General features: G+C 44.0%; 1 protein-coding gene across 1 annotated transcript in view; it reads right to left on the bottom strand.

Moving 5' to 3' along the window:
- Positions 1 to 23,003, bottom strand: part of rnf175 (ring finger protein 175) — a 69,458-nt gene that overhangs the window by 13,434 nt on the left and 33,021 nt on the right. The window contains exons 5-7 of the mRNA XM_070871419.1: positions 1,590 to 1,697; positions 258 to 378; positions 22 to 155 (exon numbers count right to left, since the gene is read on the bottom strand). Of these exons, the coding sequence (XP_070727520.1) occupies positions 22 to 155; positions 258 to 378; positions 1,590 to 1,697 (363 nt within the window). The remainder of the gene's footprint in view (positions 1 to 21; positions 156 to 257; positions 379 to 1,589; positions 1,698 to 23,003) is intronic.

The following is a 23,003-nucleotide window of genomic DNA, read 5'->3' as shown; positions in this document are numbered from 1 at the left end:
ACACATCACAAAAAAGGATACACATGATTACAGGAGAGCTGGTAGGTGTCTTCTATAATTCCTTCTTCACTGATATCCACATAGATTTTCTGACCACACACAGCACAAATGTCATCAGATAGATTCCTGGATGGCATACTACCACAATTATAGAACTGTGAATAGAAGTACACAAAACAAGAATATTTAGCATATGAAGCAAAGTATTGGTTTATCTTGAAAAGAAATCGTTTTCTTACGGTAAAAATATTACTTACTCCAATAGTAGAGGCCATATAGTCAGAACAAATCTCAGCAAAATCTCTTCCCATAACCCCGTAATACAAGCCATAGAAAAGCAAAATTACACCAAAATCCATCGAGTCTTCAGTCTTTATTCTATGTTTAATGAAAAAGAAAATTGAACGATCAACTTTTCAGCTTCAGCTCCAATGGCTAACTGAGATGGTAAAATTGTAACCTGTAGCTCAGTTGACAATGGTGCTCTTCAGAAGCAATGTACCCAAAGTTGAATTTTTATCCTTGCCCAACAGAAAAGATCAATTTCCCATTCCTGACTATACCCTACCATTTTGACAAACTGTCCTTGTTTGATATTACTGCAAAGCCATTGGGCTGGATTTTCTGGTCCTATGCGCTCTGGGTTTCGCCCTGGAGCGACGTAAAATGGGGCGGCGAGGTCTTCTGCGTCCGGTCGCGATCCTTGGGTCGGGTTTTGCGGTGGCGCTTAGCACTGTCGAGAAGAGCTGCGCCAGGTGTGCTATGCCTCTCGTTGCAACACAGTCAAGAGTTTTGACTCGAACCCAACCCGTGCGCCTGGAAACGCACCAAGCAATGACCGCCTGGGTAACAAGAGTGGTCCAGCCATGACGGCGGCAGTGAGGAAGGTAAAGTGCTGCAAAGGTAAGTGCGAGTGTTTGTTATTCCCTTTTTTTTAGCGATTTGTGTGGTGGGCAATGTTTTTTTTAAATATATAAGGATCTCACCCCCACCCCCCTCCACCAGGTCTCTCTCGGAGCGCACACGGCCCGGCACTTTAGTTCATGAGTTTCCCATATTTGCGCCTCGAAAGTTGTACAACGCCTCCCTTTGCACTGCGCACTCTGGCGCAGGGCCCAGATGCCTAAACTTCTTTACTAAAGTGTAACCAATTCCCGGAAATCAGAAAAGCCTAAAATCGAGCCCAATAAATGTTAAACATGTGTAACCATGAGTTTACTTTATGCTCCGTACAGATTTATAGCATGTGCAATAATTCCAAAACGTTAGCTACAGAAAACTATGTTATATGTTTGATGGCATATAACTAGTTTGCTTCCATCACGAATTTATAACTTCTGCTCCCAAGAACCAGGCAATGAATGAGAAACCACATCAAAAAGCATCTTCTGCAAGCATATAGTACTGCAATTTGATCTGAAAGAAGAACTGGAGCAAGCTGATTCACTCACAAGAAACCTCATGAAACAATTACGCTTTACTAAATTCGGTGGTTGAAACACGTGGAAACGTTAGTGAATGCAAAATATAGTGGCTAACAAAAAGTAATTTCAAATTGTGTTAATAAAACATTCCAAAAAGTACCATACCTGAAGAACAAATTGAAGCCAAACATTGTAAACATTACCGCCAAATATCCCACAATTCCCACTGCATAACTTAGTTTGTAGATCAGAAGAAACCATTTGTAGACCATCCTGTTGATTTAATTTAAAAAAAACACTGTTCAGGAGTAGATCTTTTCTATTTGATTTTTGACTGACAAAAAACAGACATGAACTTTACAATGGTCTGAACTGTTTAATGTGTGAAAATCTTAAAGCATTTAGAATTTTCCCGATAAACCCACAACAATGAAACAATTACAAAATCTAGTACACGACACATGAAGTAAAAGCCAGCAATATGCAACAAGTAAGTGATTTAATGCAACAGTTCTAAAACGTTTTTGGTTGAAGAACCCCTTTTCAAATGGATTAGTAATCATGGACCCCCATATAAATTATAATACTGTATAACACTCAGTATGAAAGTGCGGCATGTAAAGAATGTTTTAATAATGCTTTTAAAAAAAACAGGTATTTATTTATGGATATCAGAGAGATGGGTGTGCCTGCTTCTCACCAATTCTGAGTACTCCACAGCAACATATGGCCACTATTAGCCACTTGTTGCTGGACATTTTTTTTAAGCCATCAACAGGCTAGCCAAGGTGAGGGTATGAGCACTCATACACATGCTGCTGGAAGCATGCCTCACCACCATACTGTTCCACTGGCATGTTCTGTAACAGCTGTACTGTGGGTTTGCACGTGTTTGCGCAAACATGTTCAAGCATGTATTTGAAGGGCTCCGCAGGCTTTCTGATTACGTGTCAGGAGATGGCAGAGAGTCACGAGGAATCGACAGGGAGCGCTCGTTGCAAAGTGAGTGAGAGCTGTAGGCCTCCGAGGAGGTGGGCCCAGCTGTTGAGAATAATTTGCAAGAACTGAATCAGTGTCAGTTTTACAAATTACTCCTGGTCCACAGACCCTAGTTTGAGAACCATTGATTTTAAACAATACAATACGTCAGAATGTGAGCCAATTACTATAAATCTTTGTGATCTTTCTAACAGAAACGGATGAGTAATAGCCATTTACTGCCAATGGAACTGGCATACGACTTGATACTACAAAGTAACATAACTCAAGTAAACAGAGCTCTATTAAAGAACAAACTAACTTGCATTATTATAGCGACTTTCACAACTTCAGGACATGTCAAAGCATTTCACAGTTAAATAATTATTTTTGACGTACAGTCACTATTGTAACGTGGGCAAATATGAAAGCCAATTTAAGCACAGTAAGGTCCCAAAAACAGCAATGAGATAATGACCAAATAAACTGTTTGTGATGTTGGTTCAAGGATAAATATTGGCCAGGACACCTGGAGAACTCCCCTGCTTTTCTTCAAATAGTGCCATGGAATCTATTACATTTACATGAGAAGGCAAACAGCCTTGGTTTAACATCTCAGCCAAAACACCATACCTCTGACAGTGCAGCACTCCCTCGGTATTGCATTAAAATGTCAGCCTAGATTATGCGCTGAAATCTTGGAGTGGGGCTTGAACTCCTGACTTCGAGGCAAGAGTGCTGCCACTGAACCATGACTGAAGCAAGTAGATACTAGTTTTTACATTTAGAATGTATTTTCTTCTTCTTAGGCAATCCCTTGTAGCGAGGATGACTTGCTTCCACACCAAAAAGGGATGAGTTCACAGGTGTTTCAATGAAGTACCTGATATTTCAGGTCCCAAACGACATGAACGGTGGAAGATGCCTGCACGGGATTTAAAAAAAAATGTGTGGTGGCCGTTGCACACCAGCCACCACACGGGCTTGTCAAGCTAGGTCTTGGTCCAGTGGCAAAGATTAACCAAGACAACTGGAGACCAGTTTTGCTGCACAGACCTACTGTGCACACATATTGCAGTGTGGGCTGGCCCATGCTGCTCCAGGGCCCCGACCTCGCCACTCTAGCTGTACCTGCCCATGCTCAAATCAGCAACCTGGATTATGGGAGCGTCCAATCCAGTCGACCACTTCACTGCCTCACCCTCTTGCACTAGCTCGTGTTGCTCTCTGGAGTGGCATGCCGTCACGACGACCATGGGAGTGCTTGAAGGGACAATGTAAAGGGAGCTTTACTCTGTATCTAACCTGTACTGTACCTGCCCTGGGAGTGTTTGATGGGACAGTGTATATATATTTTCATACACAGAAACAAAACACTGATAAGGATTATACATATTACACATTAAATATATAACTTGCTTTTATATAGCCTTTAACATAGTATAACGTCCCAAGGTACTTCACCATGAGCGTTATCAAACAAAATTTGACACCAAGCCACAAAGGAAATATGAGAACAGGTGACCAAAAGCTCGGTCAAAGAGGTAGGTTTAAAAGAGTGTCTTAAAGGAGGAGAGGTAGAGAGACAGATATTTAGGGGTAGATTTTGGCTAAGCCTGTTTTTCGGCGCACTTACCTGATCTTAAGGAAAAAAATGTTGCAACTTTGGCCGCTGTCTGGCCTCTTCACTGCAGTCGCGCAGCGTGGCCAGTCGACTCGGAGGGTGGAGCCTGCATTCTGCGCTGCGCATTGGCAATCGGCCATTACAGATCGAGCACTGTTCTAAAAACAATAGCCAATTCCTCCCATGAGGAAGGTTACTGAGGCACGGCAATGAACAGAGATAGATAAAGACTTTTAATAAGGAGAGGTCGGATGAAATGAGTTTTGTCTTTACCCAGCAATTCTTCTGCTGCCAAATGATATCAAGGTAAAATACAAGCTTTTTATATTCCATTTAACTTTGCTAATCCTCATCTGGCAGTGCTTTTTTCTGACACTGGATGCCCAAAATGTAGAAATTTTGTTCCCTTTCCCAGCACCAAGCAGTAAATAAGGTGGATTTTAATAACATTTTGAAGGCTTGATACTGCCCTTATGCCAGCCAGTTCGATCGCTCCTGCCCCTAGCCCACACCGAGTGGCCTCCTTGTTCGTTCTCCCGCCCCTATCCCTGGCCGAGTGGCCTCCCAGTGAGTTCTATGAGTTCTCCTGCGTGCGTTCTGAGAGTCCCGGGCCGAGTGCTGAAGGTAGGACTTTAATTTTTTATTATTTTAATTGTGCAAAGGAAGGATGGTTTTGCAAGTCTGTTCCCCAAGGCTTGGTTGGTTCAGGTCCAGTTCCTCTCCGCTTCCCGCCCCTATACCAGGCCGAACGGCCTCTGATGTACTTACATGCGCCGATTTCTTTAACTCTCTGCAAAGGTTTTCTGAAGTGGCCACATACACTAAGTAGAAATGGAGTAACTATTAGCTGGCCAAAGTTGCTTCAATAGCCAAAACTGGCATAGGTGACTGGTAATGCCCCTTTTGAGAAAAAAAAAACTAAAAACTGTAACTAAGTGAGTTACGCTGGTGCAAATTTATTGGGGAAACTGGGGATTTTTTAAAGTTAGGCTAGAAAAAGCAGCCTACTCCAAAAAAAAGAGCAACTCCTGGCCAAAATTGAGCCCATAGGGAGGGAATTCCAGAGCTTAGGGCCCAGGCAGCTGAAGGCCGCCTGCCAATGATGAAAATCAGGGATGCTCAAAAGGCCAGAAATGGAGGGGAACAGAGATCAAGGAGGGGTGTAGGGCTGGAGATTTCAGAGATGGGGAGGGGGAGAGGCGAGGACATGGAGGGATTTGAAAACAAGGAAACTTGCAATAAGTTTCACTGATGATGTAAACATCTTTACTTACTGAAACTTAGGACAGTTTTGGAGGACTTGTCACCTGGTGGTAATGCCTGTCGTGTGCTTCTACAATTTGGCTATCCACAGAATGACCTGGTTATTTATCAGGCCAATTATTTGTGAAAAATGTGATGATTTTCTTTGCTGCAATAACCCCTTCACCAGTAACATATCTAGGTTTAGACTGATCAAAATCTTTTCCTATTAATGGAGAACAAGATTTCAGACTCTGGCTGTGTTCTTAAATTTGTGTGGCTAATGGAATCTGCCTGATACTTTAACAATGAAATATACATGAAAAAGATGAAATTCAATTAAAAATGCAACAAAATTAAGAAAAATAATTTAAGCAAAAGCTAAAATCTAGTCTTCCTAAAATATATCTTTCAAAAAATGTAGTTACATTTTTAGGTTGCATTACACTGGACCTGTAGCATTAGTACATTAACTCAAAACAGTTATCGTCACCTCCAGACATACCCTCACCCATCTCTACTTCTGCCAGATGGAGTATAATGTGGGAAAGTGTGAAGTTATCCACTTTGGCAGAAAAAATAAAAAAGCAAGTTATTTAAATGGGGAGAGATTACAAAATGCTGCAGGACAAAGGGACCTGGGGGTCCTTGTGCTTGAAACACAAAACGTTAGTATGCCGGTACAGCAAGTAAACAGGAAGGCAAATAGAATGTTGGCCTTTATTGTAAGGGGGCTGGAGTATAAAAGCAGAGAAGTCCTGCTACAAATGTACAGGGTATTGGGGAGGCCATACCTGGAGTGCTGCGTACAGTTTTGGTCTCCTTATTTAAGAAGGGATATACTTGCATTGGAGGCAGTTCAGAGGTTGATTCCTGAGATGAAAGGGTTGACTTATGAAGAACGGTTGAGTAGATTGAGCCTATATTCATTGGAGTTTAGAAGAATGAAGTGATCATTTTGAAACAAGATACTGAGGGGGCTTGACAAGGTAGTTGCAGCGAAGATGTTTCCACTCGTGGGGAATCAAGAACTAGGGGGGGGCATAATTTTAAGAATAAGGGGTCGCCCATTTAGAACTGACATGAGGAGGAATTTCTTCTGAGGGTCGTAAATCTGTGGAATTCTCTGCCCCAGAGAGCTGAGGCTGGGTCACTGAATATACTTAAGGTGGAGCTAGACAGATTTCTGAACGATAAGGGAATGAAGGGTTATGGGAAGCGGGCAGGGAAGTGGAGCTGAGTCCATGATCACATCAGCCATGATCTTATTAAATGGCGGAGCAGGCTTGAGGGGCCAAATGGCCACTCCTGCTCCTATTTCTTATATACTTATTAACCTCCTCCAGCTCTACAACTCTCCAACACCCCACATCTCCTCCTCTCCCCGCCCCACCCCCACCAATCCTGGAACTCGCCGTTCTTACGGCTCTGGTCTCTGCATCTCGCTCATTAGCAGCTGTGTCTTCAAATGCCAACACCCTGAATTCTCTCCCTAAAACACTACACCTCTCCTCTTTTAAGACCCTTCTAAAAATCCACCGCTTTGACTAAGTTTTTGTTCACCCCTCTTAGGTACGCTACTTTGGTCATCCATTTTTTTTAATATTACGCTTTTCTGAAGTGCCTTGGAGCATTTTCTATGCAAAGGGATAACTATCTCTGACTTATTACAACAACAGGCATTTAGATAGTTACAATGGGATAGAGTTTCCCTAACCTGTTTTTCTGACGCCCTCACCCGAGGTGCGCTGCTTTTGTCCGCCTCCAAGCGTGCCAAAAAAAGACATCTGTATTCTGGCCGCTCCCCAGCCTCTCCTCGGTCGTGGCGCAGCGTGGCCCAATGGATTGGGAGCAGAGCCAGGTCCCGCTGCTAGAGTCTGCGCGCATGTGCAGTAGCTCCTGGCAGGCCGTTTCTACAAACACGCGCCGCAGGCTGTTTGGGAGGGGTCCGAAGCACGCCGTCCCTAGCGCTGGCCAAATGGGCTCCCTCATCGGCGGCCTGCTGCATTCTCTAAGGTAGGACTTCTATTTTTTTATTTGTTATTTACTGATTGATTTTGGTACTTTAGGTGCAGGGTTCCTTCTATTTTATTTGTTAATTAATTGCTTATTACTTTTTGTGCTTTGTTTGGTGCTTGGTGGTGCTTTAAATGTAGTTACTTGTGCTGATTCCTTAACTTTAGGTAAGGTTTTTCTGTGCGGACACAAGTGGCAAAATATGCTGGCCTAAGTTAGTTTGGAGCAACTATTTGCTGGCCAAACACCTAAAACAGGGGTACGTGACTGGGAACGCCCCCTTTTGGAAAAAAAAACTAAAAAAAAACTAACTCACTTACACTGGCGCAAATTAAATGGCCAGAATTGCAACTAAAACGATAGTCCAGAAAAATCAAGTTGCTCCAAAAAAAAAAGGAACTCCTGGGGAAACTTGGGCCCAGTACAACTTCTCGAAGCAGAAAATTAAGTTATACACTGATCACAATTGCAACAGATATACAAGAATGTATTTACCTGTTTCATTTCTTTCTACCCCTCCATGGCCTCCAAATTGTCAGACTGCTTGTCCGACATACAGTACTGAATGGAGAACATTTCTGCTCAATTAAATATTGGGAAGACCAAAGCCAGTGTGTTCGGTCCCCGCCACAAACTCAATTCTCTAGCCACCTCTTCCTAGCATCTGTCTGAGGCTGAACCACACTGTTCACAACCGTGGTGTCATATCTACCCTGAAATGAGCTTCTGACCACATATCCGCGGCATAACTAAGAATGCCCATTTCCACCTCCGGATCATTGCCTGCCTCCTCCCCTACCACAGCTCATCTGCGACTGAAACTCTCATCGATCCTTTGTTACCTCTAGACTTGACTATTCCAATGCACTCTTGGCTGACCTCCCGCGTTCTACCTACTTAAACTTGTCATCCAAAACTCAACTGCCCATGTCCTAACTCGCACCATGTCCCGCTTACCCATCTCCCTTGCTCGCTGACCTACATTTGCTCCCAGTTATGCAACGTCTCGATTTTAAAATTCTCATCTGTTTTCAAATCCCTCCATGACCTTGCCCCTCCATCCCCACAACGCCCCCCGCCATCCCCATTTTCGCTCTTCTAATTCTTGCCTCTTGAACATCCCTGATTTTAATCGTTCAACCATTGGTGGCTGTGTCTTCAGCTGCCTAGGCTCTAAGCTCTGGAATGCCCTCCCTAAATAGCTCTGCCTCCCTAACTCTCTTTCCTCCTTTATGACGCTCCTTAAAACCGAACTCTTTAACCAAGCTCTTGGTCATCTGCCCTAATTTCTCCTTATGTGGCTCAGTGTGAAGCACCTTGGGACATTTTACTACGTTAAAGGTGCTATATAAATACAAGTTGCTGTTGTTTGGAGTGAAACATGGTGAAGAACTAGAGTGGGAGTCATTTAATATGCAGGCTTTATCCTCCCGCATTTTCTTTTGATGGATATATTCATTTGTTCGCCACATCCCTGGGCCACGGAAACCTCTGCCAATTTGTCCATGCTTCTCTCGCCTTCTGCTATTCTGCTGTAAACATTTATATCTCCTCCAGACCCATCTTTTGTTTCTATACTCCTCATTTTGGCCTGTACCATAATCACTTGTTATTTAATCAATCCTGCTCTCCACCCCATCACAAACTTTTCCCTTTTGTTCTTTTCTGCCTTGCATTTTCGCTAGCTCTCCACTTGCTTGAAAGCTGTTCATTGTCAGCATCTTCCAATTCTGATGAAATGTCACCGACCTGAAACAATGGGGTGAAATTGCGGTCGGAGGCTTCTCCTTCGTATGAACGCCTCTGACCCGAAAAAAATCCATGAAAGTGCCTGGTGGTCCCGGAGGAACGTAGAATTCCAGTCGGAGGCCTAGATTCGCTGTGCAGCGCATGGGAAGATGTCTTCCACATACGTACAATCTGGAGTCATGTGGGTCTGGACCACCAATCACAATACAGTATTCTCACTGATACAAATGGGAACTCTTATACGAGTTTCCATTACTATCACTGAGAAAACCCCCTAAATACCGAAACACAGAATAAAACACTTCACATATTTTAAATGAATTGAAATTAAATGTAATTAAATGTTTTAGAATTTTTTAATAACTTGTCCTTAGTGAACAGCTTTTCCTTCAACTCTACTCACTTTGTTCAAATAAAAGGCGTTACTGTGAGAATCCATATGGGTGCTAGCTATGCCTGCAATTTGTGGAACATTCATTGTTCCTGTTCTACTCCGTTCCCCTCTCTGACCTCTTTTTCTAGTACATGAATGGCTGTCGGTGTCACTTACTGCTGTCGCCCTGAGTTAGGAAATTTAATCAATTTTGTTTCCAACTTTCACCCCACCTTTACCTTCAACATGGTTCATTTCCGACTCTTTCCTTCAGTCCTATCCTCGACTATTCTATCTCCACTTCTGGGGATAGGCTGCCCACAAATGTCTATTACAAGCCCATCTCCCACAGCAACCTTGATTATACTTCTTTCCACCCCACTTCCTATAAAAGAATCTATTCCATTCTCCCAGTTTTTCCATCTCCTTTGCATCTGTTCCGATAATGCCACCTTCCACACCAGAGCTTCAGAAACGACTTACTTTTTCCTCAGCCAAGAATTCCCCTGCACCGTGGTTGACACGGTCCTCGACCTTGTCTGTCCCTTTATCCGCACTTTCACCCTCACCCCTCCTCCTTCTCCCTCTCAGAACTATAACAACAGAATCACCCTTGTCGTCACTTTTCACCCCACCAGCCTCCACATTCAAAGGATCATTCTCCACCACCGAGGCCAAACATATCCTTCCCTCTCCTTTCAGCATTCTGCAGGAACCATTCCTACCCATGATACCCTGACCACTCTTGCATCACCACCAGCACCTGCTCCGCTTCCCCCGGCACCTTTCTTTGCAAGCGCAGGAGATGCAACACATGCCCTTTTAACTCCTGGCTTCCCACCATCCAGGGCCCCCAAACACTCCTTCCAGGTGAAACAGCAATTTACTTGTACTTTCAATTTGCTATACTGTATTCGTTGCTCACAATGCAGTCCCATCTACATTGGGAGGACCAGGCGCAGATTGGGTGATAGCTTTGCTGAATCTTCATCCCACTCCCAATCTGACCTTTCTATCCTTGGCCTCCTACACGGTTCCTATGAAGTTCAATGCAACCTCGAGGAACAGCACCTAATCTTCCGGCCTTAGTATCCACACCACTGGGGTCTACCTGCCTTTCTTTCTCCACATTCTTGGGCCATAGGAACATTTTCTTTGCCAGATTTTCCAGGCTGTGTTTATTTGCACAAGTGGGTTGGAACAGATTTCTGATTGGTCCCCTTGAAAGACAAGACACATCCAAGAGTTTGCCTGGAGTATGTAATTTGATCCTGCTGCTGGAGAGTAATTCAAAGTCTCTGAAAAGTGTAATTTGACCAGGTCATTATCACCAGTGGGCTCCCCGAGCCAATCTGCTCCAGTGCAGCCATGACAGTGGCATCTACCTGTTAAACGTGGAGGGCTACCTAGAAAGGCAAAACAACTCTCACATGGCCACAAACAGTTTACCCAATTGACTTCCTCCCAACCAGTTGAGTGATAGAACATAAAATGCTGGAAATGCTCGGCAACTCGGGCAGCATCTATGGAGAGAGAAGCAGAGTTAACGTTTCAAAACGTGAAACATTAGCTCTGTTCCTCTATCTGTAAATGCTGCCTGATCTGCAGATTGCAATCCACAGCAATGACTATTTTACATAATTTAAACTGCGAGGTTGGTTTAGTGAGGCACATTTCCTTCTACCAGAACAGGCGAGGGCGATATCATTGTAAGTGACATCACTTGCAGAACTGTAGACTTCTAGCATGCTGAGAATTACATCATTGATTGGCCTGGCTCATGAGCAGGATAACATCATGAGTCAACCGGAAGTTAATCACTCCGTCAAACTAAACACTCTGGTGAGAGCTGCAGTGACAGATGGGGCATTGTGTATGGGTTACAGATTGTTAACAGGTTTATTGGGTATGAAGTGAATAGTGACAATGCCTTGACTTTCAGATTTCATCCAGTCCAACGATGACACTTTCTACACAGGGACCAGGCTTTGAGAAATCAACTCGCTGTCGTTCATAGTCAACAGCGTGATCCAGGTCCGGGAGGGGGGGGGGTGAATGTGATCATCCCCCCCTCTCCCCCGCCCTCCCTCACCCCAACCCCCCGATCCCATCCTCTTCACCCCCCCAATCCCGTCCTCTTCACCCACCCCCCCACCTGTCCCCTCTCGCTCTCTTTTCCCCCCCCCCACCCACCCCGATCCCCTGATCTACTTCCCCCTCCCCCCGATCCCCTGACCTCTCTGCACCACCTCCCCTCCCCCACCCTATCCTGTCCTCTCACACGCCACCACCGATCCCGTCCTCTCTTCCCCTGCCCCCGCCCTCTTTTCCCCTGCCCCCGATCCCATCCTCATCCCATCCTCATTGCCCGCCCCCGGTCCTCTTCTCTTCCCCCCCCCCCCCCCCCCAACCTGTTCTTTCCCCGCCCGATTCTCTGTCCTCTTTCCCACCCCCAATCCGATCCCCAGCTCCCCCCACACCATCCGATTCCCAGTTCTTCCACTAGCCCCCCCCCCACCCCCTGATCCACTGTCCTCAAAGAACGAAGGACAAACGATGACGCTAATAATAACATTTAGTTATACAGTGCCTTTAACGTAGAAAAGCGCCCCAAGGCACTTAAACTATAATGGCATTAACAAATCAAACCTTGGTCTGTCTCCCTACTCCTCTGGCACTTTCTCCTCCTTTGCGTATCTCACCTTATTCCACCCCTCTCATTTAAAATTCTGATTCTCTCCCGCTCACCCAAATACCATAAAAATATTACCGATATTTCTTCACTACTTTCCTCCCTTTGCCTCTGCACCGAACGACTTCTCATCCTCTGTGATTTCAACCTCCATCTCATGTCAATCGCAGATAAGGCCATCTGACCATTTCCTCGTATCGCTCTCCACCCACATCCCCCTTCCACCACCCCCTACCCTACCTCCTTCTGTGTCCTCCCCGGAAAAAATGTCTCCTAACCTTCTTACAACTGCACTTATGACATCCAACTTGTCCAGCCTTTGGCCCTCCATTCACCATGACATTTCAGCAGCTAACGATCTGCTCAATCACACTCTTACCACCACCTTTGATGCCCTAGTGCCTGTTAGAACAATTACACTCGTTCACTCTGGCCATTGCCCCTGGTACAGCCCTGATATTCGCTCCCTCAAGTTCAAGGGATGCAGACTTGAATGGATATGGTGGACAACTGGTTTAGCCATTCACCGCCAGATCTGGTTAGACCACACAACCATTATCAGGTCCTGCTCTCGTCTGCCAGAATTGGTCACTATTCCAGAATCATTCTGGAATATAAAGATAAACTCCAGCTTCTATTCTCCACTGCTAACCATCTTTTTCAACCCCTCTCCCCACCCTCACCTTCAACAATAGGTGTGAAGAGTTCATGGACCTTTGTCTCCAAGATTAAAACCATCCGTTCAGCCGCCTCTGCCTCTTCCCTTCCTTCCCCAAGTTCACCAGGCAAAACTTCCTCTAAGGATCCCCCCTGCCCTAACCTCACATCTTTCTCCAGTTTCTCTCCGATCTCCCCTCATGGCCTTTCCAAGCTTATCCTGTCCATGAGACCCACTTCCTGCTCCCTTGACCCTATTCCCACCAAACTGCTACCAGCCAACTTCCTTTTCTGGTTCCCATGTTAGCTGACATTGTTAACGGTTCCCTCTCCTCAAGTACTGTCCCCCGCTCCCTCAAATCTGCCATCACTATCTCAAAAAAGAAACCCTTGACCCACTCTGTCCTTGCAAACTACCACCCCATCTCCAACCTAGCTTTCTTCTCCAATGTCCTTGAACGTCTTGTCGCCTCCCAAATTCGTGCCCATCATTCCCACAATTCCATGTTTGAATCCCTCCAATCTGGTTTCCGCACTTGCCACAGTACTGAAACGGCTCTCATCAAAGTCACAAATGACATCCTTTGTGACTGTGACAAAGGCAAACTATCCCTCCTCATCCTTCTTGACTTGTCTGCAGCCTTTGACACAGTTGACCACTCTATCCTTCTCCAATGCCTCTCCACCGTCATCCAGCTTGGTGGGACTGCATGCGCCTGGTTCCATTCTTATCCATCTAAATCAGAATCACCTGCAACGGCTTGTCTTCCCACCCTCGCATCGTTACCTCTGGCGTCCCCCAAGGATCTATCCTTGACCCCCTCCTATTTCTCATCTACATCTTGCCCCTTGGCGACATCATCCGAAGACACAGCATCAGTTTCCACATGTAGGCTGCTGACGCCCAGCTCTACCTCACTACCACTTCTCTCGACCCCCTCCAGGATCTCTAAATTGTCAGACTACACGTCCGACATCCAGTTTTGGATGAGCAGAAATTTTCTCCAATTGAATATTGGGAAGACCGAAGCCATTGTTTTCGGTCCCCGCCACAAACTCTGTTCCCTAGCCAGTGACTCCAACCCTCTCCCAACCTTTGTTAGAGGCTGAACTGGACTGTTCGCAACCTTGGTGTCATACTTGACCCTGAAATGAGCTTCGACCACATATCCACAGCATAACTAAGACCGCCTATTTCCACCTCCGTAACATCGCTGCCCTTGCCTCAGTTCATTCGCTGCTGAAGCCCTCATCCATTACTTTGTTACCTCTAGGCTTGATTATTCCAACACACTCCTGGCTAGCCTTCCACAATCTACTCTACATAAACTAGAACTGATCCAAAACTCGGAGGCCCGTGTCCTGACTTGCGGCAAGTTACGCTCACCCATCACACCTGTGCTCGCCGATCTACATTGACTTCCAGTTAAGCAACGCCTTGATTTCAAAATTCTCATTCTTGTTTTCAAATCCCTCTATGACCTTGCCCCTAACTATCTCTAATTTCCTCCAGTCTCTCCTCCCTTCCACCCCCCCCCCCCAAGAGATGTCTGCGCTCCTCTAATTCTGCCCTTGAGCATCCCTGATTATAATCGCTGAACCATTGATGGCCGTGCCTTCTGTTGCCTAGGCCTTAAGCTCTGGAATTGCCTGCCTAAACCTCTCCGCCTCTCTATCTTTCTTTCCTCCTTCAAGACGCCCCTTAAAACATAACTCTTTGAATTTCTGCTTACGTAGCTCGGTGTCAATTTTTTTTAAGCTTATAATACTCCTGTGAAGTGCCTTGGGACGTTTCACTACATTAAAGGTGCTATATAAATACAAGTTCTCAGGATAATAAAACCAAAAGACAGAAAGGGGACTAGAAATAAAATCTAATCATCTGCTGTGTTACTATATATAGACAAATATATATTATTAAAAATCTTGCGTATGGCAGACACCATTAAAGATGTGGTTGCAAGGTGACCAAGGCTGGGAACTAAATATTCAGGGGTATTTGCCATTTTGTTGATAGACCGAAAGGAAAAGGAGGTGGGGTAGCTCTGTTAATAACGGATGAGATCAGTGCAGTAGTGAGAAATGATATTGGCACAGAAGATCAAGATGTAGAATTCGTTTGGGTGGAGATAAGAAATAATAAGGGAAAGTCACTGGTGGGCGTGGGCTACAGGCCCCAAAACAGTAGCCACTCTGTAGCACAGAGTATAAATCAAGAAATAATGGAGGCTTGTAAAAAAAGGTACATCAATAATCATGGGGGATTTTAATCTTCACATTGATTGTGGACAAATCAAATTGGCAAAGGTTGCCTTGAGGAAGAGTTCATAGAGTGTATGCGGGATGGTTTCTTGGAACAATACGTTGTGGAACCAACCAGGGAGCAGACTATTTTAGATCTGGTACCGTGTAATAAGTCTGGATTAATTAATGATCTTGTAGTGAAGGATCCTCTTGGGAAGAGTGATCATAGCATGGTAGAATTTCAAATTCAGTTTGAGGGTGAGAAAGCTAGGTTTCAAACTAGTGTCCGGAACTTAAATAAAGGTAATTAAAAAGGTATGAAGGCAGAATTGATTAGTGTACTGGGAAAATATATTGAAGGGTAAGACTATAGAAAAGCTGTGGCAAACATTTAAGGAGATATTTCATAACTCTCAAAGATATATTCCAGTGAGAAAAAAAGATGCTAAGAGAAGGATGAACCATCCCTGGCTAATTAAGTAAAGGATGGTATCAAATTGACAACAAAGGCATACAATGTTGCAAAGGACAGTGGAAGGCCAGAGGATTGGGACATTTTTAGAAAACAGCAAATGACGACTAAAAAAATGATAAAGACAGAAGATAGCATATGAGAGTAAACTAGCAAGAAATATAAAAATAGACAGTAAGAGCTCAAGTATATAAAAAGGAAGCGAATAAGCCAAAGTAAACGTTGGTCCCTTAGAGGATGAGACTGGAGAATTAATAGTAGGAACAGGAAAATGGCAGAGACTTTGAACAAATATTTTGTATCGGTCTTCACGGTAGAGGACACTAAAAACATCCCAATAATTGATGAACAAGGGGCTATTGGGGGGAATTTAAAACAATCACTATCACTAGAGATAAAGTACTCGGCAAACTAATGGGACTAAAGGTGGACAAATTCCCTGGACCTGATGGCCTGCATCCTAGGGTCTTAGGAGAGGTGGCTGCAGAGATAGTGGATGCATTGGTTGTGTTCTACCAAAATTCTCTGAATTCTGGAGAGGTCCCAGCGGACTGGAAAATTGCAAATGTAACGCCCCTATTTAAGAAAGGAGGGAGACAGAAAGCAGGAAATTATAGACCAGTTAGTCTAGCATCTATTATTGGGAAAATGCTGGAGTCCATTACTAAGGAAGTACTGTAAACTCTCATTTACCCAGATTGTTTGGGGATTCGGCAACTCCGGGTAAACAAATTTTCCGATAGGGTGTATTTACATTTTAATGTTAATATTTGAAGGTGATAAAACCACCCACAAAATATTTTATATATCGTATCGTATAGATCTTGATCCGCTCTTTCCAATGAGCTATTCAGATTGAAAATCAATTCATAATTTTTCAAAATATAAAATAATTGACAAGTGCTAAATTTATACGGTCGAATAAATAAAACGAAGATTTAGTTCATGTTATTTGAATGTAATAAAATAAATGAAAATTGATTCATAACTTTTCAAAATTAAAAATAAATGTCTAATAAATGAAACAAAATATTTAGTTCATGTTATTTTATGATGTTAAATTTGCTTATTCTGCCATTGCTTCTTCAATTGCTACTTCTGCCAATGTTTCATCTGCAGATGCTTTTTCTGCGTTAACATTTGCGATTGATTTTTAAAATATAGTCCGTCAAAGTACGCACACTTCTGCCAGCTTCAAACTTCTTCATAATTTCTAATTTCTGCTGAATGTTCAATACTTTTCATTTCCTAACACTGCATTTGCTTTTAGTGCTGTCAGAAGACATTTTAAATTGTTTGATTTCAGGGTGTTTTGAACAAGTACACTCGACAGACTGATGCCTTGCAATGAACTGCTTTCAATGTGTGCGACAGTTGAAAAGTGAGCAAAAAGTCCACGCCTGCGTCAATTTATGTGTAACTGAGCAACCTGTCCACGCTTACGATAGTTGAAGTGAGCGAGATATTCACGTTTGTGACAGTTAAACTGCCGAATCTTGCAATATTTTAAATTCCGTTACGGCGGGTTTTCTGTTACATTCATATCCGGGTAAACGAGAGTTTACTGTAGTAGGACATTTAGAAAATCATAATGCAGTCAAGCAGAGTCAGAATGGTTTTATGAAAGGGAAATCAGGTGTGACAAATTTGCTGAAGTTCTTTGAGAGCAGTGAATAAGGGGAACCAGTTGATGTGTATTTGGATTTCCACAAAGCATGCGATAAGGTGCCACACAAAAGATTACTGCAGAAGGTAAGAGCTCAAGGGGTTGGGGGCAATATATTAGCATGGATAGAGGATTAGCTAACTAACAGAAACAGAGAGTAGGGATAAATGGGTAATTTTCAGGTTGGCAAACTGTTACTAATGGGGTGCCACAGGGATCAGTGTTGGGGCCTCAACTATTTACAATCTATATTAATGACTTGAATGAAGGGACCGAGTGTAATGTAGCCAAATTTGCTGATCAAGATAGATGGGAAAGCAAGTTGTGAGGACGCAAAGAATCTACAAAGGGATATAGATAGGCTCAGTGAATGGGCAAAAATTTGGCAGATGGACTATAATGTGGGAAAATGAGGTTATCCACTGGTAGGAAAAATAAAAAAGCTAATTATTATTTAAAGGTGGTGTGATTACAAAATGCTGTAGGAGAGGGGGATCTGGAGGTTCTTGTACATGAAACACAAAAAGTTAACATGCAGGTACAGCAAGTAATCAGGAAGAAAAATTGAATGTTGGCCTTTATTGCAAGGGGGATGGAGTATAAAAGTAGGCAAGTCCTGCTCCAACTGTACAGGGTATTGGTAAGAGCACACCTGGAGTACAGTGTACAGTTTTGGTCTCCTTACTTAAGGAAGGATATACTTGCATTGGAGGCAGTTCAGAGAAGGTTCACGAGATTGATTCCCGAGATGAAGGGGTTGGCATATGAAGAAAGGTTGAGCCTATACTCATTGAAGTTTAGAAGAATGAGAGGTGATCTTATCGAAACATATAAGATACTGAGGGGGCTCGACAAGGTAGATGCAGAGAGGATGTTTCCCCTCATGGGGGAAATCTAGAAACTAGGGGGCATAGTTTCAGAGTAAGGCGTAGCACATTTAAAACAGAAATGAGGAGGAATCTCTTCTCTCAGAGGGTCATGAATCTTTGGAATTCTCTACCCCAGAGCGCTGTGACGGCTGGGTCTTTGATATATTTAAGGTGGAGATACAGATTTTTGAATGATAAGGGAATCAAGGGTTATGGAAGCAGGCGGGGATGTGTAGCTGAGGCCAGGACCAGATCAGCCATGATCCTATTGAATGGCGGAGCATGCTCGAAGGACCAAATGGCCTACTCCTGCTCCTATTTCTTATGTTCTTATGTTCCTGTCGACAAACCTTGCTTCCTGTGTCATGATTTTAAATACATTTTGGTGTCAATATTTAACATTGAAACTTCCTATGTCAATATTTATAATGGTAAATTTCTCTCAAAATGTCAGCTTTTCACAATGGTGATTTGTTAATCAAATTATTCAGAACTGAATTTGAAAAAAAACTTCCACTTTTTCCTCAGTAACCAAAATTTCAAATGTCCAAAATTTTAAAAATGTCTGACAATAGCTAGATTAAACTTATTTGAATTATCATTCATCATCCTTATTTGCAGCCCTCAGTCTCTATCAAATGTTTGGATTTAGACTAACAACCCTGGCTAAAAATATTAAGTCCATCAGCTGAAGATATATCCTGCAGTCTGAGCATGTGCAGCATGCAGAATTTCTCATTTAGCTGGTCAAATAATGGAATACTTCTCGCTCGAGTCTTTAAAAATATTCATTGTTATTTTCAAAAATTACTTAGATAAAAAGCTGGAGGACAAATTTCAAAAGCTTTATTTGATTAAAATTCATATGTGCTTTTAAAAAGAAAGTGGGTTGATGTGAGAGTTAGAGAAAAAAACATGAGACTGTACTAATTATACACATGTAGTTTTTGTTCGATTTGAATTATAAATTTCAGAAAACATGTTAAATAGAGGGAGATAGACAGTGACAAGTTGTCTTTTCTCATCCTAATTTGAATCTCTAATTCTGACACGTGTCAGACAGACACAAAAACCTGAGAGGGAGAGCAAGAGAGAGATTGATCCACAAACCAATTACAAGTACTAAATTTCATGTTTGCAGAGATCTCTAAGAAAGCTTATACAGACCTGGAATACCCTTTCCCTCACTCCCATCTCCACCCAGTACTATCAGCTCCACGCTCTCCTCCCCGCACACCAGGGATCCATCAGTGAATAAAACCCTATATCCCACCCCAGGTACCCCACCAAAGATGCTGCAGACCAAGGATGCTTTCATGCTGTTAAATTGCAGCGCAGGTAAATCCCATTGCCTTTATCCTATGCTACTAAACACTATCTCTTTCCTAAACACTAAATGCTATCTAACTCCAACTTGACACCTTTATACAATCCTGCTGTGTATTCTCAACTTTAATACTGTAGGGATAAAAATTAGATACATAGGTAAAGAAATATACATATATATATTTATATACTTACTTAGATATTTCACAGAATATTGAAGAGTCATGGAATTCAATCCACAAAGCAAAATTAAACATCCTGGAACACCAACAACTTGCATTTATGTAGCTTTTTTAACATGCTAAAACGTCCCAAGGCACTTCACAGGAATGTAAACAGACAAAATTGACGCCGAGCCAAAGAAGGAGACAAAGGCCACAGATAAAGGTAGGCCCAAGAGCCCGGAGAGAGCGCGCGTGTCGGGGAGCAAGGTAAGTGACGTCAACGCAAAGGAAGGAGCTGATTGGTGAGTAGTCGGTGATAATTTATATAAGACTTGAAAAAAAAACAGAAATAAACTTAAGAAAAATAAGTTACTTAATAGTCGATTAAATAAAGGCATGGCAGGGCAGCTCGGTCCAGCGGAATGCAAATCCTGTGCCATATGCAAACTCAACCATGTGTGCAGGAGGTGTCATCAGTTGGAAGAGATTAAGCTCCGGGTTTTGGAGCTTGAGCAGCAGCTGGCATCACTGCGGTGCATCCGCGAGGCTGAGAGCTACGTGGATAGCACGTTTCACATTACGTGGTCACCCCGCAGCTCAGGAATGCATAGACAGAAAGGGAATGGGTGACTGCCAGACAGAAGAGGAGGACCAGGTAGGTAGTGTGCAGGAGTCCCAAGTGCATATCACTCTCCAACCAGTATTCTGTTTTGAGTACTGGTGAGGGCGATGGTTCCTCTAAGGAGTACAGCCAGAGCCAAGTCCATGGTACCACGGGTGTCACAGCTGTAGATGGGGAGGGGTTGGGGAGAAAGAGGAGGACAGGGAAAGCAATATTGGTAGGGGATTCGATAGTTAGGGGAGCAGACAGACATTTCTGCGGCCGCAGACGTTCACTCCAGGACGGTATGCTGCCTCCTTGGTATCATGTTTAAGGATGTCAGAGTGGCTGTTGAGGGGGAAGGATGAACAGCCAGAGGTCATGGTCCATATTGGTACCAACGACATAGGTAGAGAGAGGGATGAGGCTCTTCAAACAGATTTTAGGGAGTTAGAAGACAGATTAAAAAGCAGGATCTCAAAGATAGTAATCTCCGGATTACTTCCTGTGCCACGTGCGAGAGTATCGAAAGAGGAGGATAGAACAGATGAATGCATGGCTGGAGAGATGGAACAGGAGGGGGTGTTTTAGATTCCTGGGGCAGTAGAGCCAGTTCTGGGGGAGGTGGGACCTGTGCAGGCCGGACGGGTTGCACCTCAACAGAGCCGGTACCAATATCCTCGCGGGGAGGTTTGCTAGTGCTGTTGGGGAGGGTCGAAACTAAGTTGGCAGGGAGATGGACACCAGGACGTAGCATTAGAAAGGCGAAACAATGAGCACAAAGGATTGGGAGAGATGGATAGTACTAAAGCAAGAAATATTAAGGTATTAGGTCGGGTCAGACTAAGAAGACAGGATGGTCTAGAATAGGTTTAGTGTATGTATGTGAACGCACAAAGCATAGTAAATAAGGTTGATAAGTTGCAGGTGCAAATAACCACATTGGACTATGATGTCATGGCAATAACAGAGACATGGCTCAAAAAAGGGCAGGATTGGGTACTAATTATTCCTGGATATAGGGTGTTCAGGAAAAATAAGGAAGGAAAGATAGGAGGTACTGTGGCAGTATTGGTTAAGGAGAATGCTACATTGCTGGAGAGAGAGGATGTCCTGGAGGGGTCAAATACAGAATCTATATGGCTAGAGTTAGGAAATAATGGAGGTGCCATTACACTACTAGGTGTATTCCATAGGTCACCAAGTTGTGGGAAAAAATATGAAGGAGCAAATTTGCAGAGAAATGAGATGAAAGAACTAGAGAGCAGAAATAATGGGGGGCTTCAGCTATCCTAATATAGACTGGGATAATAGTGTAAAGAGCAGAGAGTGGGAAGAATTTTTGAAGTGTGTACAGGAGAACTTTCTTGATCAGTATGTTTCCGGCGGAAGGAGGCATTGCTGGATATTGTTCTTGGGAATGAGGTAGGTCATGTGGAACATGTGTCAGCAGGTGAATATTTAGGGAACAGTGATCATAGGGCACACTTCAGAAAAGGCACGAGAGTGGGAGGAGCGATAAACCTTAAAAGAGCTAGCCGGAACAGCACCAACGGACTAGGAGGGCAAGAAGTAAAAAGAATCCAAGGTGAAAGCAGGGAAGTGATTGGTGTGTCAGTATTTATTTCTTTTTTTTTGGCATTGGTTTAAATTGAGAGCCGGGATTAAAAACTAAACAATCAAAACTTAATTAATTAAATACATTAGAGATGGCAGGGGAGGTGATGTGTTAATGCTGCAGCATGTGGGAGCTAGTGGACACCAGTATGGTCCCATCATCATCATCATAGGCAGTCCCTCGGAATCGAGGAAGACTTGTTTCCACTCTTAAAATGAGTTCTTAGGTGGTTGAATAGTCCAATACGAGAACCATAGTCCCTATCACAGGTGAGACAGATAGTCGTTGAGGGAAGGGATGGGTGGGACTGGTTTGCTGCACGCTCTTGCCGCTGCCTGCGCTTGCCGATGAGATTCGAGGTGCTCAGCACCCTCCCAAATGCACTTCCTCCACTTAGGACGGTCTTTGGCCAGGGACTCCCAAGTATCAGTGGGGATGTTGCACTTTATCAGGGAGGCTTTGAGGGTGTCCTTGTAACGTTTCTGCTGCCCACCTTTGGCTCATTTGCTGTGAAGGAGTTCCGAGTAGAGCGCTTGCTTTGGGAGTCTCGTGTCTGCCATGCGAACTATGTGGCATGCCCAGCAGAGCTAATCAAATGTGGTCAGTGCTTCAATGCTGGGGATGTTGCCTGGTCGACGACGTTAATGTTGGTGCGTCTGTCCTCCCAGGGGATTTGTAAGATCATGCGGAGACATCGTTGGTGGTATTTCTCCAGCATCTTGAGGTGTCTACTGTACATGGTCCATGTCTCTGAGCCATACAGGAGGGTGGGTATTACTACAAGCCCTGTAAACCATGAGCTTGGTGGCAGTTTTGAGGGCCTGGTCTTCAAACACACTTTTTCTCAGGCGGCCGAAGGCTGCACTGGCGTACTGGAGGCGGTGTTGAAGCTCGTCGTCAATGCTTGCTCTTGTTGATAGGAGGCTCCCAAGGTATGGGAAGTGGTCCACGTTGTCCAGGGCCGTGCCATCTTGATGACTGGGGGGGCAGTGCTGTGCGGCGAGGGCAGGCTGGTGGACGACCTGTGTCTTACGGATGTTTAGTGTAAGGCTCATGCTTTTGTACGCCTCAGTAAATACGTCGACTATGACCTGGAGTTCAGCCTCTATGTGCGCAGACGCAGGCGTCGTCCGTTACTGTAGCTCGACGAGAGGTTGGAGTGGTCTTGGACCTGGCCTGGAGACGACGAAGGTTGAACAGGTTCCCACTGGTTCTGTAGTTTAGCTCGACTCCAGCAGGGAGTTTGTTGATTGTGAGGTGGAGAAGACAGCGAGGAAGACTGAGAAAA

This window comes from Pristiophorus japonicus, chromosome 2 (assembly GCF_044704955.1).
Source record: "Pristiophorus japonicus isolate sPriJap1 chromosome 2, sPriJap1.hap1, whole genome shotgun sequence".
Taxonomy (NCBI): Eukaryota; Metazoa; Chordata; class Chondrichthyes; family Pristiophoridae; genus Pristiophorus; species Pristiophorus japonicus.
The sequence above is the reverse complement of the archived record's forward strand: the minus strand, read 5'-3'. Positions and strand labels throughout refer to the sequence as shown.